The sequence below is a fragment of the Sinohyriopsis cumingii genome, chromosome 14, assembly GCF_028554795.1.
Source record: "Sinohyriopsis cumingii isolate HCF-2022 chromosome 14, ASM2855479v2, whole genome shotgun sequence".
Taxonomy (NCBI): Eukaryota; Metazoa; Mollusca; class Bivalvia; order Unionida; family Unionidae; genus Sinohyriopsis; species Sinohyriopsis cumingii.
Window position 1 is genome coordinate 105,699,848 of NC_142974.1, and position 20,519 is coordinate 105,720,366.

The window sequence follows — 20,519 nt, forward strand, 5'->3', positions numbered from 1 at the left end:
TGGGTTAATCATATTCATACATGTATTTGAACCATGGACATAGATGTATAGATCTTTATTATCTGTAGTTGTACACCTGTGTACATTGTTTTTGCACAAAACTGCCAGACTGGTCAAATTTTATTGTATTGGATGTTGACAAAATTACAGCACACATTATATCAGGAAACCAACACTTAATAAGATTGTGAAGTTGATGCAAATGAAGTAAGATATTTTGTTTTGATGTCAAACATCTCATGCAAATCAAACATTTGGATTTTCTTTTATAGTTTTGCTGGTGGGACAGTCAACATTAAAGTTTCATCAGACATGCTGTATTGTACTATCTAACTCAAGAAGGCACAATAATTTGCACAGCTAACAAGCTATAGTCGTTATCAGCAAACGTCTAGGTTAATTGATACTTTCCTTTCGTAGACTTTTAACAAAATTAATCAAGTGTTTAATGACATCAACTCTTGTTCTTTTTGAAGGTTTGTAATAAAGCAATATGCATTCACAACACTGAAGTCAATGTTATACATCACGCTTTAGATCGCAAAAATAGCAGTTTATTAAGAATGATGGTTGCTGATGCGGTTGGTCAATTATAAATCAAATCATTCAGCCAACAGACGTAGTGCTCATTACAAAACATTAAAACAAATGGATTTGTTGATAGAAGTTCAATACTGTTTAGTCATTTCGGCACTGAAATGAAAGGAATTTATAAAAACAACGCATCAGTACATTACTGAAGCCCCCCTCTGATCAGTACAAAAAAAGAAGAGGTTTTAGGTAATGGCAAAATGTTACCTTAAAATAGGCCTGACCAACAGACCCATGCATGATAACTGAGGGCAGGTGTCTTTGATTGGTAGTATAACTAGATTTTATGCAAAACTGAAAACGTCATAATCCTAAGTGATTCTTCTTTTGAGGTCATTTTGTGCGAAAGCAATCGGTCATAATATCATAATATCAAGGAAAACGTAAATGAAATTCAAACTTTTATTAAAATTATAATTGTTTTCTTAAATTAGCCATGCATTTTTCTAGAAAACATTTTCATTAAATATGCAGAAAATGCATATGAACGTTTCATAAATGGTTCACAAACATTAAATGGCTGAATTTTTAAGAACTTTAGTTCATGAATTGTTCTTCCGTATTAGTTCTTGAACAGTTCACAAATATTTCATGTTGAAATGTTCTAGAACAAGTAAAGAACATCGTTTTGGAAAGTCAGCCATTTACATTTTAATGTGTTCTATAATAATTCATGTATAATTCAACAATTCGTCATGATAATTTCAAAGGGGCGTGGTTGTGATGTGGTAGTTGAGGTGATTATATCCTGCTTTAATTATTTGGAGTTGAATACAATACAATTTACATGTATTTATGGAACCTCACGCAACATAGGGGGACATAATCCCTCCACTTTTGCTCCTTGACGAAGCAATAAAATACCTACTAATCACCAACGCGCCTAGGTCAGCACATCATGGCCTCTCCACTGTGGAGTGGCTGATCGGCATTACTGACTGACATTTGAACAGCTAATAGATGATGACCATTCATGGAAACCGAGACGTCAATAAAACACCATTTCACAAATTAGTGACCATTATTTTGATCATATAAATGAACAATAGAAATTAATGTAAAAAGCAGTCATTTATATTCCATACATTTAGAAAATTTACGAGCTGACTTGACAAGAGACACGTACACCTTGTTCAACATTTTTTGAACAGAGAAAATTATGGACAACATAAATTAATTTTAAAAGTCCTCTATATTTTGTACGTTTAGAAAACGTACACGCTGACTTGATGAGAGGCCAACCTTGGTGAGCTTCTCTTGAACTGTGTACATTAATCCAATTGTTTAAACATGAAAAGTAATCCTCTGAGGTATGGACAATTAAATTCCAGAAAGCAGAAGCTTCTGTTTAAAAACACAAGCAAGAAAAACCAACAAGAACAAAACAATGAATTTCTACTTATATGAAGCACGTATTTAGTCCTTCAAAAGCAATTACGAGATTGAAGACAGATGTACACAACTATCAACTAGTTCAGTTCTGAATGCACATGCACTGTAAGTGACTGGCCATTTTATTTTATGGGAATAAGGTATGATTTCCGACTGTGGTATTTTCTATTTACTTCATTCATCACAAGTTAAATGTTTTACCAGTACAGCAAGGAATGGCATAGTGTTCTTTCCTATACCACAAATCAAAATAAGACAAGAGTTTTCAAGCATCCCCGCTTTTAGAAACTCTAATGAAATGGTGTCTCCATAATAAAGATTTGGCTTCAGGAAATATTCAGCACAGATCAATTCAGTGACCCTTTGTTCATATTGTTATACAATATTAGCAACATAAGAAGATGTCAAATTCAGCTTGGGGATGCAGTGTTTCTATCACACAAATGACTTGACATGTATCACTTAGGGCTGTTTAATCAAAACATACATGCGACCAAGGGAAGGTACTTTTAAAGTGCCATGCTCACCCACAGATGCAATTTAGAATCTTCTTATCATTTTAATATGAAATCTGTGAAGAAAAAGTACCATGGCATGTATTTTGTTTTAAAACTGCTTTCCCTAGGTACAATATATATTTAAATGGAACAGCCCTTAGTACTTGCAGCTCACTTTGTGGTCAAGTCATTAACAACGGCCTTGTAACTAATTTACAGTTTAATAGTCAGTGAAGGATGGCCACTTACGGAAAGACAGATACAACATTGTGATTTACAATCAGATATAATTTAAAGAATAAAGTGGTTTTATTTATACCAAATATATTGGGACATAAAATAAAAAGGCCTTGTCTATTATGTACATTTAGAGAATGTTGATTTATTTCTTTTGCATATGTTTAAACTTTAACTTTTTCCAAAACAATCAGTAAAAATGTATGCACAGACTTGACTAGAGGCACACTGCATTCATGTTTCCTTGAACAATGTAAATTCATCTTGCTGTTTAAACATGAAATGTAATCCCCGAAGGTTTAGATTCTAGTTAATAGCCACTTTTGTTGTACAAAAATAAGAACAAAAGAAAAAGCAAACTCTGAACGTACGAAACACATGAGGATAAATACATGTTCAGTTTTAACTACATGTGTACTGCCAGGGACTGGGGTTGGGGTTGGGTTTTTTCTTTCCGACCGGATATATTTATTTTTGTTTTTGTTTCATTTATCGCATAATAAATTAATTTAAAATAAGTAAAGGAATGGCATGATTCATTTTTTATAATACAAATCTCAAGTTCAAATCAGTCTTTTATAATCCTGTGATTGGATGCCCTTTTCGAGGAAAGTTAGATCGCTACTGACATTTTGGAGAGAAGAAAAACAATACTTGACTTGATCGGGCCCTGCTCGTGCATTGGGTTAACTATAGTAAATTGTGTAATATTGTTTCACAACAGTCAAATATTAATGCGATTTTGTTGAAACTTGTTTAACATTTATCCTTCGGTATTGTTCTGTTCGCTGCAGAGAGTGCAATGATACTAAATGTTATATGATATTTAACAATGAATATTGCCCGAATTGCAACAATAAAAGGTAATATTGCGTCTGTACATTCCGATAATATAATGTTGAGAGATGTAAAATAAAAACTACAATTCATTACGCTAAGTGTATTCTAAATAGATCTATAAGCACTTTCTGAAGTAGTTGTTTCATTTTAAGTAGAGGAGTCTGTAATATTCACTAAAAAGTACTAAACCTATCTGAGATAAATGAAGGGATCAAACATTGATAATTATTTTATTAGTGTCAAGTCATTACATTATGTTAAAGAAATGTAAATTTGACAGATATCATTTTATCGATGCTTCGAGAGAGCAAATGGTAATCAATTCCATGTCTTCTGCTAAATCCATTTTATCTGCAAAGCAGTTTTCCAAATACAGAAATCCACAAAATGCTATTGGAAGAAATTAGATTGCATGTTTTAATTTTTCATCTCAATGGCCAAATGCTACAATAGTCACAAATAGAAAACCATCTTGAAATTATTAAACGTTTTACATCTGTATTAGGATTAGTTTATTGAACATAATTTCCATATGATTGACTAGTTTTCTTATCATTATACAAACTTTGTTTTTTTTAATATTTTTTCCTTACAAAACAAACAAATGATAGGACACACATGGATACATCCATGCATACTATCTTAAATCTGATGAATATTGAAATTTTGACTTTTTCCACATTATTATTGACGTCAATAATACGCTGAGTTCACATTAATTAGGAACAGTTACCAAACTTCCGCTGTTAATGGTGGGACCATAAGTGTAGCTATAACGTATAACCATTAAGGTTTCCAGATGGTTATATTATTTGAAACAATATTTTCTTGTAATGAATAAAAGAAGAAAAAAAGATGCCCCAAATGTAAAGTACAATAAACTAAATGAACAGTGCCATACATTATAAATGCGGTCAGAATTGAACTAAAGTTTGTGGCTGTGTAAATATATATTTCAGTCTTATGGCTGGGGCAATATTTTTGAGGACTCAACATGGGCCTTTTACTTGAGTGTAAATTTAGTGTTTTGGGGTTTTTGTAAAAGAAAAGCTGCTGTCATCGAGAATTTAAATATACATACCTCAGAGATTACTTTTCATGCTTAAGCAATATAATCAATTGGCACTGTTCAAGAGAAGATTGACGAGTAGCGAAATAAAATCAACAAGTTATGGTGTGAAAATGAAAGTTAATGGGTTATTATGGTTGCCATGGTGGACATATTGGTTATTAGATCAACACCAGTTTTATCTAGTACCAACTTAAGACATCATAATAACGTGACAATCCATTCAGGAGGAATAACGATAACATGATTTTTATGATGTCCGCTAGACAATATAGAAAGCCTAAAGGTTAACACCCTGTTAATTTGACACTCCGTTTGAAAGAAATAGTGATAGCAAGATTATGAAAAGTAGCAAATATGCATTCTGGTTTACATTGACAAGCCATTATGTTATTCTATTTACATATGAACTTAGTAAAAGAGCTTATTAAAGGATGATTGCGCAAATTGTGTGTCACATATGCTATCCTTGAAGATAACAAACTCAATATACTTACTTGACTAAGTTTTAGACTTTATACGAATGTTTACCAATTCTTCTACTTGTCAACAGCAAAGCCTTGCAAGGATCTGAGCTAAGACTTTAATATAAAAGACGTCAATACTTATTCTGCTACTTGATCATTTTAAAAACTTGTGTGGATTTAGTTTAATTGATCATGACCATTTTGCCTGCTTCCTCTAATTAGAGTTGCAGGTTTAAAGGCTTGTGGAAATGAGGGGTCCAAACCATGTAAGCATCTCATGCAATTATAGTTTGTGACAATCAGATGCTATAGCAATAAACCAATTTACAGCCTCGTGAGCTCCAGAAGAATCCTACTCTCAAAGCATAAGTCAATCTGCCAGGTTAATGACAAATTAAATACCTGTGGAATTTGATCAACATGTGTTCCCACTAAAATCGCAGGTGGTGGGATGACTTTGCAAGATGATGCAGGGGATATTGCAGAAGCCCTGTTTTCCTTGTCAGGTGGTGCACAGGAATGTATCGAATTCAGCCAAACATCAGCTAGGTCTGAAAACGTAAAGACACAAAATATATCATATACATTCTACATATTAACTGAATGATGTATATGTACTCATTGATATAATATTCAAATGCTTTAAAAGAACAATACTGATTTTGAGTGTACTTCATTTTTGACAACTTGAGGTCAATTTTAATGGAATGCCATAATCTGGCTGGTCATATGGGCAACACTGATGACTGTGTCACAGCCTCTCTCCATTTTGTTTTGTTCTATAATGCCCTTTGCAAAGTCCATCTTTGCCCACTCGTTAATGTTATATTACCATCGCTTCTTCTGTCTGTCTCGTTTTCTCTTTCCTCTCACTGTGCCCTGTGGGATTATCTTTTACAGGCCAGATGTGCGCCAGACATGATCGTACCATCATAGGTTGCACTTCTTTACGTAGGTGACAGATTATCATATGCTCCAACTGAACCTAGGATTCTAGTGAGCACCCGCTCATGAGAAATCTGGTCTAGGTATGAGACGTTCATGACCCTTCGATAGCATCTCAACTCTAAGGTATGGATTATTATCTCTAGTTCTGCTTTCATGGTATATGTCTTATATACATACTGTAACATGAACATGACGAGGGAGCGCATAAGCTTGATAATAGGCCCAAGCATGATGTTGCTGTCCTTCCAAATAAGCTTCAGCCTAGCCAGTGCAGCTGTTGTATTCGGAATCCTCAGGTTTTGAACCTTCATCAAAGTCAATAGCAACTATGTACTTGAAAGTCCTCATTGTGCCCAGCTTCTATTTCTTCATTTCACTTCGGATGTCACTGAGGCTGTATCATTAGCTTGGTCTTTTAGCTCTGATCTCCATCCCATACTTTAATGATTCTTCCAGTTCTTGTTCATCTGCGTTGTCATCGACATCATCATCAAAACACTGACACTGCCTCATGGTCTTTGAAAGCATCGGACATTATCATTTCCAGTTAGGTTTTGAAGAGTGTGGGTTAGAGAAGGCATCCCTGTCTGAATCAGACTGTATTTCTGAACCACTATCCCATATTATCATTGACACGAATGGCGCCAGCCCCCTTGACATACAGGTTTTATGTGGTGCTTATGAGTTTTGCATTTATGTTGTATAACCACTTGTCAGACCACAAGGCTGCATGCCACACCTTGTAGAACGTTTTCTTGAAGTTAATAAGACATACTAGTGATCTTGTTGATGCTGCATATTAAAATTAATAAAGTAAACTTAAATGATCAATATATCTAGTTTACAAATGGTTTTGTTTCCAGAAAATAAACAGGTGCTACTGACTAAGTTTACCTAAACGGTGAACTTTACAAATTGTTTTTGTTGTTTTTAGGTAATCAGTAATAGTATCCATAGCGAAGACTGTTTGATTATTATGATTTTCCAGTTTGTTTAAACACATATAGCCACAAAACAAAAGCAACAGATGCCTTAAAGCTTAATTCCTGGCCATATCAAAATCTATATGGTTAAATATTTGCCCTAATGTATAATAGACATTACACAAGCGTCTCGCATGATGTTGGTTGTGTCGCTGTGTGTCAGCTAGTTTATAATAAAATAGTCAAGCCTACCAGTAAACTCAAGAAAGGAAGGTACTGGTAACAATAATTGAATTTACAGGAAATGACTGTTAATTAGGCGTTATATATTTTTACAATAGAAAATCAGCTTATTGTTAATTAACAATTGAAATTATAAAAAACAGTTTTGGTTAAAAGCCATTATTACCGACTTCTGAATGAAAACATGGTTTGTAAAAGTAATTTCTTCAAGAGGAAACCCAACAAGCAAGAAAGATAATCCTATCACACAAATCTGGACCAGAAATAACATATTTTATGACATATTTAATAATCAGTGCTTTAACCTTTCCTTTCTTGACACATCTTAAATCTACTTTTGGATTGTTGTTGTACTGAACTTCACCTTGATATGGCCGATACATTAATTCTCAGAAATAGCTGTTCCAGATTAATATTTCAGTCTTTATTTTTGCTTCAGAATATAATCAAGCTCTTTCACTACGAACTATAAAACGTCCGCATTCATATGAATATAAATAAATCTGATAATGGTTTTATATTATAAAATATTTTCCAAATATGTTAAATAGAAGACAAATTAATGTCTAGAGTACAAGCAGGGAAGCACTCACCATGAACTTTGCATTTAATGTTCCCTTTAGTGTCAAAGTAACACTCATCTTCTACAATATCAGTTATTTGTCCACTGACATCTGAAACTAACAGGTAAATGGCATGTTTTGTCAGGAACATCTGGTGTGTTGTGTAAAATGCAAACTGCCCTGCAAAATCCCATATTGTCAAACGCGCATATGTTCTTGCATCTTGTTTTGCTTTGTCAGGATTTTCTTTCAACAAATTTAACATTTCCCTCAATGGATCTGTCTTAGGACCTTCATTGGCAATATTTTCTTCAAGCACTGATACAGGCATTGTGCTCGTTTCAGAATAGTTGAAATTCCTCTGAACTACTGTTGAAGGAGATTCTTCTTGAAGACTGGCAGTAGATGAAAGATTCTGTTCAAGATTCTGCTGAGGAGAATGTTGGTATAGTAACTGTGTATTCTCATCATAATCAGCTCTAAGACCATCAGGACTGTGGTCATATCTCTCCCTTCGAGAAGAGCCTGCAACCTGTTCATCATCAACTACCCTCTCTCCCATTCGGTAGTTCTCATTCAGGACCCTGACAAGACGCTGCAGTTTATAATCCTGTTCTGAGTCTGAAAGTAGAAGGAATAGTGAATACAGCTAAATTCTGCTTTACATTAGGCAATCTAGCTGGTAATGACGTTCTGAAGCATAATATAACTCAAATGATCTTTGTTTATTCACTAGATGTGGTGGGGCAGCTAACTGGTCCATGCTGACAACAAATAGGTCATGCTTTGGATGGGTAAATACCAAACAAATCAGCACTAACACTTTGCTAGCACATGCATACCACCATACAGGGAGTATTTCACAGTTAAATGGCTAGTACATGAAGACAGACCATGATATGTATGTACTGATTTTCAACTGCGTGATTGGTATTTTGCAATTTTCTTTAACCAAATAAAGTATATACTTGCTGTGAATTACATCGTAGATATTTTTAACAAAACAGCCTACCTTTGTATGCTTTTCATGTAACTTTATACCATGCCATTGCAGGATTATAGAATGGCTGCAGCAAAGACACTATACCACATTCAATTGTGACATCAGACTATGTGGGTTTAAATATAACAGGCACTGTTGCTAACATGAATGTATTGTCCATGACAAAGAACAAAGTATGTATCCAAAGTCAAGTAAATTCTAAAAAATGCAAAGACACTGGTAAAGATAGATAACTCTTCTAAACATTATGCCATACAATTTTACAGTGACTTTGACCTTTGAACTTTGCATCCGAATTCAAAAGGTTTCTTAATTACTCCAAGTACAACCTATTCCCAAATTTCGGAAACTGCAAATGGTGGAAAACGTGAGGGTTTGTGCAGAAACAATTTCCTATCTTCAGTCATCGCAACCCTGACCTTTCAACCTTTAAGCACAAAACAGAGAAGGTTCTTTCTTTTCCCCATGTTTAAGCCATTCACAAAGTTTGATGACTGTGTATGATGGACAAATATAGTTACTGTGTACAAATAAAATTGCCAGTAGTTGAATGGAGAAGCAGCATGTTGCTTGTAAGACCACAAGAAAAAATCTTTTGCTCATTTCATGCTAAAACAAAATTTTGGTACAACAGTTGGAAAAGAATTTTTCCTCCGTTGTTTCCACGAAAATGATTACCTCCACTCCAACAACAATCCAGTTAGTTATGTAACAAATCCCTCCAATTTTCCCACCTCCATTTTATGGCATGAAAAGGCTTTTGCAATATTGCTGAGTAATAAGGTGTTTTTTGATAACTGGATATATATACTCTCTTTATAAGTATGTAGGCAGCTGGCCAAGTTTTGTAAAGCACACACCATTATAGATCCAGCCATCTCAACTCTCTCTGCATGTGTTTGAGCCTGCAGCTCGGTCGATGTATGTGAGAAAGTTTCCCAATAGCGTCCCATTGGTTAGTGGGTCTTTAGAGGGTTTTCCTAGGTTTTCACTCCATCAGTTATACTTGCCACAATGCATATCCATTCTTGTGCTGAAAAATGGGGTTAAAACCCATAACAACAGCGACAACAATAAGTGATCTCCTTTTGTTTGATTTACCTATCAGTACATTTGAATTCAATCATTAATTATTAGTGAATAGCATGCAAAGGTAGCCACAAAATGAATTATTCTTTGAGTCAACATCTATCTGGATTCTAAAAATATTTGTGTTCAAATAGCAAGCATCGAAATGAGTCTAAAGTCACATACTGTTACTTTTTAATGATAATAAATTGCATTGGCCTCATAATAGTCAGACAATCTGTAAACAAATTGAGGGTTGGAAAATGTCCACGTTAAGCAGGAAACAGTAACAGCATTAAGGAAACTGGAAAGAAAGATCTTTCCCTTTTAAGGCCCAACAATGTTTTGCCTGTTTGCAGACATAAAAACATCCACATTATCAATATAACTTCAACCTTTTGATGCATTACGAGTAGCAATTAAAAACACACACTCTGGTTGTTAGATCAACACAATTTTTGTTTAGGACTAACCGACAATCATCAGACTAAAGGTGAAACGTAAATCAATATCAAATTAAATAGTCCATGGCATGAGTGCATGAGATAATACATATATATAACTATTCTAGGTACATCAGATTCAGCCTCGTTTCCAGGTTGGGCATATGTGGAACTCTCCTGTCCTTATCTTGCCCAACAGTTTCATATTTTGCATAAGTTAGATTTTTTAAGAATGTCCTGGTTTTACTAATTGGTTATGCTGGCTTTTTAGAAAAGGCCTTGTATATCTTCGGTATTTTCAAAGACCTCTTAATTCCCTATATTTTTGTGTATGACTTATGGATATAATTTATATCCTGGCTTTAGATCAGTTGCTTATGTATGAAAATGCTAGCTCCACATGGTCATTTTCACTTGATGGACTTAATAGAAAGTAAATTTCAAACATGAGCGAATACCTTTTTATGTTTCATATATTCTGTAATTAATTCATTGCACGTTCAGAAGATGGTATTGTCTAAACTGTCAAAATTTTCACTATTCCATTTACTGCTAAATATAGTGTACTTTAAACAGATTCGTGCTGATTTTTTGAGCACTTGAGAGCAGTTCTTTTAGTTAGCTGAGTGCTTATATAATGTACCATTTCCACCCAAATAAAGTTCAGCCACAGTACTAAAAGTATCAGTGGCATGCAAACATTCTCTCCAATATGCATGATGCAAATGCAAACAACTTCACCTTGCACCTGTCACTCTCTCAGGTAATAGTATCTGTGTAGCACCTCCATAATGACAACATAGTTAATTAATAATTAATTAATTTTATAGCTGTAATATTTAAGTCTTAAGCATCAAAACAGTCCTTTTGAATAATCCAAACATTTTAACACACTAAACAATATTCATTGGTAGCAACGTCCCACAGAACCACAGGTCCCTCCCCCCACCAATGAAAAGTGAATTATTTTAAACTTCCACATTGCATATTCTCAACATAGCAATCAATAGTATGATGAAAGACAGAGAAACATGGAACTTGCCTCACTTATTCCTGAGATGTAACTAATAAATTTTAGTTAGAAAAGGTACTGGCCAGATCAGGTTCATGAGGTCAAAGGTCAAAACGTAAACTGTATGCCGAAGAAGTGAATCTATTTTCTCATCTCATCATTTATTTCTTAATTTTATTACAAATGAATGAAAAGAAACATTTTACCCTCTACATTTTGTTCCATTTGATGCAAAAGGTTTAAATTGAAGTTGTCTTCAGTTCTATTTTGCAAGACTTTAACTTTCCAAACAAATAAGGTCACTACATGCATAATACTGCCCCAAGGCATATTATTTAAGCAAGACCAAATTAGCATAATTGACGTATGTTATGCATTACATCAATATTAATATAACGTTTGTTTAAAAACACAACATATGATGATGTGAAAATAAAAAAATAATTGCACATATTTTCAAATTTGTATTAAGGTGGCTCTCCACAGTTTCGAATTATGCATAGGTTAGATTTTTTTAATTTCCAAAGTTTTCATCATTGGTTACACTATTTAAAAAAGACATTGTATATCTTAGGAAACTATTAATTCTCTTTATTTTGGTGAATGGCTAATGGGTGCAATTTGTGTTTAAAAGTGTACAGCTTGGCCTTACTTTAGGCGTGCATATCTAAAAACAAAATGCTAGCTCCATATGATCATTTTCACTTCCTGGACTTCAGAAGTAAATTGTAAAAACAACAGAGCAGATATTTTTACATTTTACAAGTTGTATATTCTGTAACTAATTCATTGCACTTTCAGAAGTTGCGAGCAATCATTTCAGTTAGATGTGTATGCAAACATTCACTTCATATTTTGCATGTTGAAAAAATGCAAACAATTTTACCTTACATCCGACACTCTCCCAGAAGTCCATATGACCTGCAGAGTGACCCCACGTATATAAAATGCAAATTATGACCATTTACTCCAGTGTTCCCCATCCTTTTTGTGCCAATGGGAACTTGACATGTGAGAGTTTATGAGAGTGTGGCAGGCACTAAACAATTAACATACCCCTGTTTAAACTTAATAATAATAATAATAATAATAATAAGTGCAAGCTTGATTATGAAGCTATTTGGTGTTTCTCAAGGCTGTATTCATACGTTTTAAGTCATATTGTAAAGCATTTGAGCGTTTCCCAAGGTTTTGTATGCAAGTTTGAGTAATTATTGTTATAACAAATAAGTGTTTCTCAAGACCATTTGAAGTTAACCCATATGCATATAATTATAAGCTCGTATTTCTAAGTCTATCACTAAACCACAGTTTTAATATAAAATCTAAACATTAAAACTTCATCATAAACTGTTATTAAATTTAGTTTGTTTGTCCAAATGCACACGTAACCACTGTGATATCTATTCTACAAGTTATTTATAAGTCTAGCATATGCTATTTGAGTCTTGCATGTTTTACTGCCATATGATTTGTTGACTGTTAGTAAACCAGATCAAGCATTTCGTCCATAATGTCCCATTCATAAAAAAGACAGCACACTTCAACATTAGAATCATTACTGAGACATCTTGTACTGAGGGTTTAAGTTTAACTGGACTTTTACTGTAAGGAGAGCTTATCGGTCCCAAAGATCACATCGATTCAGAGAGTAGTCACCAAGTTAAGGGCCAGCGCTATTCCATAACAAAAGGGATAATACAACCCTTGAAAAGAAAATTTTGCATTTTGAGGATGAGACAACAAGTCTTATCTTAACAGGCATAAAGTATGATTTTCCTCCATGCTTGATAATCTCTATCACATTTCATCCTCTGAAACTTTGATTATAATGAATTGTTCCAATGCAAACTGGCCACAGACTAGATGAGCACACTGTTGTGCCTAACATACCCATGTGCAATCACAAAAGCTGCTTATTCCAAATATTGCAGACAGTGTATTCAAATATTTGCATCGCAACTGGTGCTGAGAAACTGCAGAAGCATGTAAACACAATAGGAAAACATGTAATAAATAGGCATTTGTGCAAACAGATTTTAAATTCTCATCCGCGTCTTTCTATTTGAAGAGAAATTTTAATTCTGATTTTTTTTCACATACTGTTTTTACTTTAATTTTGTTAGATTTAATTAATGCACATTTTTTGTTGTTTTAACAGCACTTTCAGTGCAATATTGGCTTTATTTTGCCAGGATATTGAAAACTGAGTGCCTTACCAAATGCACACAGAGACATCTGATCTGGTCTGGCCTGGATGGGTACTGAACTAGCTGTATTTGCAAGTCTGATGAACAACTGAGATATGATAGCTTCCTTTATCAGATCAAGTGCATACATTTGTCTTTAAGAGCTTGACCTATTTCTACCTAGAGCAATCCATCAAATTCTCTTGATATTTAGTACTAATACTTACACTTCTTTAAATTGGATACAATTTTATTCAACTAATGTTCTTATTTCTTTCCTAATGACCATATGAACCGTAGAGAATAATAAATCATTGCGAACAGCAAAACATGGTTCTCGTGATTGTTCCCATTTGGAGAGCTCAGACTTGGTTCCCTTTCGAACTAAAACTATTCCAAATACACACCAAAAACCTTGAAATGAGAACACAGCTATTCAAACAGTCATGGATAAGCCCTATGTGTAAGCACTGGCCTTAGGAACACTATCACTGTAGCAGACAATTTCAGAATATATCATATAAAATGAAAAATAGCACAACATGAACATTTTTACACACCATTTAAAATAGTTTTTAAAATAATTTCTTGCCAAAAAGAATGAATTCTAATTATTCATTCACCATAGTTGCCTGCATCCATTTCTAAGATAAATGTTGTATATATGCAGTGGAAGAGTACTTACCATTTTGCAGCAAACAATAAATTATACCTGTTGGCCCCTGGAAGAAGAACCCATGAAAATCCAGGTAAGAACCAATGACCCACAGGAAGCTACGGCAAATCTTTCTCCCACACCCACACTGTATGTGCCTAAGACTCAAACCCGTACAAAGGTGAGAATCTGGTCCATATCAATGAGTGTGATAGACCACTCAACCACCCTGCATATATGATTGACATTATTTTCACTTAAGACATTTAACATTTCAGTTCAAATATTTTATGACAAAAGAGTGTTAGATGTATTCAAAATTTATGAATTATGTGCTCATACCAAGTAATTCTCACATCAGTAAGAAAATTCAAAATGTTCATGTCAAATGATCCATAAAACTAGAAATATCTAATGTTCCTATATCCACATAAGACCAAAAGGTTGTCATTTAATTTTGAATGATAAATTATAGATTTGTATCTTCAGATAAATCCAAGAGAACCAAACTTTGTAGCTTAAAGTCTAGATGATAGGAAAATATGAAATAATACAGTTTCCTTCTAAGTATCAGAGTTATTTGAAACCAACATGATCAGGGAGACTGACAGTCATTAGTTTTGTATAAATATTAGAAAACTTAATTGAACACTACTTCTTGTCTGAGAAAGACAAGAAAAGAGACAGTCAAATCAAGTGTGTTTTGTTGGAAAACTTTTAAAATGATTTCAACAACTATTGTAATAAGGCTGAGATGCATTGTTTTGAACAGGGGAATTAATACAGAGTAAAAGAAAAACCTCAATCTACATGATATTTTACTGTACTAGTGTGGAGCCGGCAAAAACAACCCTTTATATCAACTGTCTACAGGAAATATATACAGTACTAGAATCCAGGATCCTGTAAACTTTGATGTGTAAAGTACCGTCAAATGTTCTTTTGAAATAAAAGATACAAAACACAATTGCCAACAATTGTCTATGAGTATCATGTAGCTTAATGTTCATGCCAAGAGTTTAAGTGTACCATTTAAACCCCGAACATTTTGTTCGTATCAGAATGAATGGACCCTCGTCAAAGCATTATTTGTGGAATGTGATAATTCAGGGTCATCTTGGTATTTCAATGAATACCCCTCATCTAATGCTGTAGAATGATAACTTTCTTGGACTCTGCGACCTGGTTGGCAAGGGAGACTCTAGATTTGATGGCAGATTTATTATGTGAATTCAGTTTATTAAAACTGATTCCAGAAAACAAAAATGTTCCTTGGTTTAGAATTCAACATAAATTTATTTTAGACAGAAAGACTAGCAGAATGTACTTGTGCATCAGAATTCTCAAGACGTCCTTTAAAGAAAACAATACTGGACGCATATCAAAACTAATTAGCCTTTGAATAATTGAAATTATAAATAATAATAGTCGGACAGATTGGTCAAGTTGACTATCATTCCATTTGAGCCATTATTAAGAATGATAAGTCAAAAATACACATGTGCACACACAAATCAAAAGGTGCAAGAATTATAACCAGAACCCCCAGGTTGCTGGTGATGGCTTATATGGCGTTAGTACAGATACCACGTACCTTGTAGACAGGTTAGTAAGCAGGACAGCATGCAACAGAAGGTGATTAATAGCCAAAGTCTGCATACAGGATGCAGGCAGCATATAAATTCATGCAAAGGTATGTAGAAGGAGAAAGCAAATTAAAAATGCAACACACACAATGTAATAATATATATTGTGCTTTCACACTATATAATTGTATTTAAAGTTTATATCGTGGAATACAAATTCAGACTTGTATGCATATAATTCAAAGTGGAGGATGGTGAAGGACATGTCACTTCTTCAAGATGGTCATATACCCTAATGATTGGCATTCTAACCAAATTCGGTGTTATGTCTAGTGTAGGATTTGTAAAATTTGATTTAGGACAGGTAAACATTCCATGTCACTTGCCACACCTCGACATTATTGCTGACTAAAAACAAGAACTGTCAAGCATGCATTTGAATAAGTGAATTTCCATGAGGTTATCCCAATTTGGTATATGTTCAATTAACAGGTCAGTGTGGATGTACATGAATTTGTCCACTGTTCATCCAATATCTCTACACTGCTTATTTGAAATCTGACTTTCTAACCATTTTTATTCCTGACAATTAGTATGACAGTATAATATCTGCCTGCCACATCTGCTTGGAAATTGTCAAGTAGGAAACAACTCATATTTATAATACCATTTTACTTTAAATGATCTTATAACCGACCTCAAGATGGTTGAAAATATTTCGATGTGCCTATCATTCGATTTTCACATTCTAACCAACCATAGCTGACCACAACCGACAGTTATGAACTTGATCAACAGTCTTCACTTTGGGCAAAATATGAGCCCTCTTGATTTCAATGTTGCACTGACTGAAAGAAAAATCCCATTTTTTCCATAATAAATGCAGTTTTCCACCATATAAAATTACCAAATTTCATGGATAGGCTGCACTTGGAATAAGGAAGAATGATATCTATTTAAGGTACAATGGTTCTCGTTGTTGTTGTTGTTGTTGTTGTAGGATTTACTGCCATTTTTCAGAACATTATGGGTTATTCATGGCAACCAGATTAATTCGTGGAGGAGGAATCAGAGAAAACCATGGAGAGTTCAGCCATGGAATTTACTACCACACTGGCTGAGGCTGAGACTCAAACCCACACAGATAGAGCTGACAAGGCAGTAATCCATAACTGTAAGTGATTTTGACCTCTTGGCTATTCCGGCCATGGGACAAATGGTCATGGCCACTGTAATCAACAGTAGATAAATGACATCTGCACAATGTTGATAATTTCAGTTCTCCACTTTCTACAGTTACCAACTATTCTGGATGGTCTGCATCCGGAGTAGGAAATACCGGTCAATTTTTGCCTTCAAAAGGTCACTGGCATAGGTCAATCTGAACACAGAAAAATAGTTTCCACACAAATACATGCACTTTTCTATTATCGAAGTCCAGCAAACCATGTGGATGATTTGCAATTGGTACAAGCAAACACCTTTGATTTTAGAATCAAAAGGTCAAAGGTCAAGTTAAGTCTGAACACAGAAAAGTTTTTTCCACACAAGTAAGAGCAATTTGCTATTATCGAAGTCCAGCAAATCATGTGGATGATTTGCAATTGGTAAAAGTAAACACTTTTGATTTTAAAATCCAAAGGTCAAAGATCAAGATCTCCAACTGAAATAATAAATAATGTCTTAATGCTACAATATTTGTTCAGCACAACATTCCTCAACCAAACTTTGTCACTGGATTGCACAAGTGATAAGGAAGCTATCTGTTTCATGATTAAAAAAAACATGTGAAGACAACAGACTTTAAGAAGAACAATGGTTTATATGCAGCAGCAGTAAGTCTGCATCACAGATATGGCCCAAACTCTGTGAATCACTTCCACTATGGGTGAGATACAAGCTATTGATCTTTGGAGTCAAATGTCAAAGAGAACGACCTTCGACTAAACAAAATGAAAAATTGTTCCTGCACAAGAGCTAAAGTACTTTATCCTACACTTTTCCCAATCTTTGCGAATGGCTGGCACCAGCATTATGAAAAGAAGCTACAAAATCTCGGGTAAGATCACTAAAATTAGATGAATGATTTAAACACACTAACAGTAGTTCTGTATCATGGATCTGGTCCAAACATTTTGGATGGCTTGCACTAGGGGTAAGAAAGAAGCTACTGATTTTGGTATCAAAATGTCAAAGGTTAAAGTCACAAAATAAAAGAAGAAAAACAGTGTCTACATAATAACTGTAGTTCTACATCACACACCTAATCTACAATTTGTGGATGGCTTGCACTAATGTTACGGAGAAATTATTTAATTTGTGATCAACAGTCATGGTCAATAACTGAGCTGATGAGAGAAGAAAATGTTTTCCCCACAAAGACAGTAGTTCTACATTACAGACCAAATTTTTGTGGATCCTTTGAACTTGGGGTAAGGAAGAAACCTATTCAGAAAGTGGTACTGATCTCAAGAATGGCTGCCATTGTGGCTATCTTGAAAATTTTGAAAGGCTAATAGTATCAGAAAATTCCTTCTTTTGGTTAATGTGACATTCAACCCTAGACCCTGTTACTGTAAATTTTTCAGCCTGAAATGGACAAATGCTGATCTCTTCTTTACCCCAAAAGCAAATTACTTATTTGTACTGGTTGGAAACATTTGATGGTGGAAAACGTAAGAAATCGTGCTGACACAAAATAGAGACTTCATGACATGTGTGCAAATTCAGAAATATCTATCGTTTATAATTGTGTATGCCCACATACCTTTTTCTCTCCTTTTCCATTCATGGGTCAATAATGAAACATCACAGCAGTTGACATAGACATCTATACCCTCTGTACTACATCTCTCAGAAATCTTTACCTCGTCTCCAAGGAGACGCTTGACCAGGGTTGTCTTCCCAGCACCCATGTGTCCGACAACCATGAGTCTTATGTTATATATAGTTTCCTTTCCATCTTTTAGAGCATCTTCAAAACGTTGGATGGATCTGTCATCCATGTTAAGAATTTCTACTGGAACACCTGTGCATATAATCGAAGATTAGTTACATTGTCAACACTGAGGCAAAGTTAAAAAAATATAAACTACCTGAAATTTCTGAGAGTGTAATCGCTCAGTTTTCAAGCTACTTCAATGTTATTCAGATTAATACACTGTACTGGTGTTAAATATCCTTGTCAATAAAACTCATCGCATACATTGTCATGGTGTTCAATTAGATTCGCAAATAAATTTAAAAAATGACAACTTTTAAATATACAATTTGAGTACAACAGAGTTCTATGTAGACTTGACAGGCACCAAAAAGATTCTGCTCATCAGATTTGAAGAAGTTGTCAATCGTCAGAGTTGGAAATCGGATGAAAGCTAGATGAGTAACTTATGAGGCTAAAAGGTGCTGCAGACAAATTTGTTTATGGGCAATTGTTTCAAAGAGGACATGCATATGATGAAACATCGTGCAAGAATTAGCCAGTCGATTTAGGATTGTTGAAACTGCGAAACCATAATGCAGACATGCCAAACAAGGCCTTCTTAGTAGGGTAGTTAATTTTATCTTAAGCTGAATCAGATTTCAGTTAGGTGTAACAATACATCATGTCATGCTGGAAAACAGACATTTAAAATTCCAGAAGTGTGACTCAAGAATAATGCATCAACAGTAAACATTGTGTTTAACTCAATAATTTATAAAGTTTTCTTGAACTTTAATTTCCTCCAGCAGAATTGCATCAACTGTAATTATAAACCATACTGAACTCAATGGCTTCTTCATATCAATCTGATGAATGAGTTAACCCTTTAAAAAAAATTCACATAGACTGTGGCAAAGGAAATAAACTTTAATCCCTTCCACAAATGTTATTCACTAAAATTAGATGTTGCCCTTTCTGACTTTTTCACCAAGAATCTCAATATTCCACTTTATTTTTCTGTAATATTAAAGCTTTTTAATAGTTTTAAGGTCCCTTTTATCCTAACATATCCCTTGTTGTCACCATTTCAAACAATGGGCAAACACGTGATCATACAAATCTTTGCATCACAAAACAGGTACATCTGAAGGTATCAAAGGTACTCTCATAAAGTTAGTTTGGTTCCCTAACTAATTCAACTGAATCCAATATGAAAGCAAGACTGAATCCAATACGGACAAGATAGTATCTAGATTTTACCAAAAATAATCTCATTTCCATAATTTATGTTCTATTCAAGAAGTCACTAATTTAAGGGTCTTTATCAGAAAATTACAGCAAAACCACGTTGGCAGGCTTGATATGGTGCTCACATTAGTCACAGACACCAGAAATATGGAGAAAATTTCAACAGTATGCAAAGGTTGTATGACAAGGTACATACTAAGCGTGATGAAGACAAGAAGATTTACTGAGAAGCTTCCTTGGTGTGTTGATAGATGATAAAATTCACTTTCAAGCTGAGTATGTAAAAGAACCAAAATTCATTGATGATACTGTCTTTCAAGAGTAAACTGCAAAGAAACATGTAACAGTAAGAACAAGAAGAGCAAAACACAGACAGGCCATTAATTAGGTGTTCAGACACAGATGAAGATGTCAGTCTAGTGACTGAAGATGAAAATCAGCCTACCGGTATACAGAGAAAAGAGCAGCAAGGGAAAGACCAAAATGTTTTCTATAAACATGTTCAAGAATCTGCAAGATATGACAAAGGAATCTGTGAGATGAAAGATTGGAAGACCAATTCTACTGATCTTGAAAAACTGTGAGAGGTTATACAAGAGGAGATAAGGAAACCGACTACTAA

The 20,519-nt window shown here is 34.3% G+C and overlaps 1 protein-coding gene across 1 annotated transcript in view; it reads right to left on the minus strand.

Moving 5' to 3' along the window:
• Positions 1-20,519, minus strand: part of LOC149784556 (uncharacterized) — a 47,462-nt gene that overhangs the window by 3,140 nt on the left and 23,803 nt on the right. The window contains exons 5-7 of the mRNA XM_089933006.1: positions 18,494-18,754; positions 7,801-8,391; positions 5,496-5,644 (exon numbers count right to left, since the gene is read on the minus strand). Coding sequence (XP_089789132.1) covers positions 5,496-5,644; positions 7,801-8,391; positions 18,494-18,731 — 978 coding nt within the window. The 5' untranslated portion in view covers positions 18,732-18,754. The remainder of the gene's footprint in view (positions 1-5,495; positions 5,645-7,800; positions 8,392-18,493; positions 18,755-20,519) is intronic.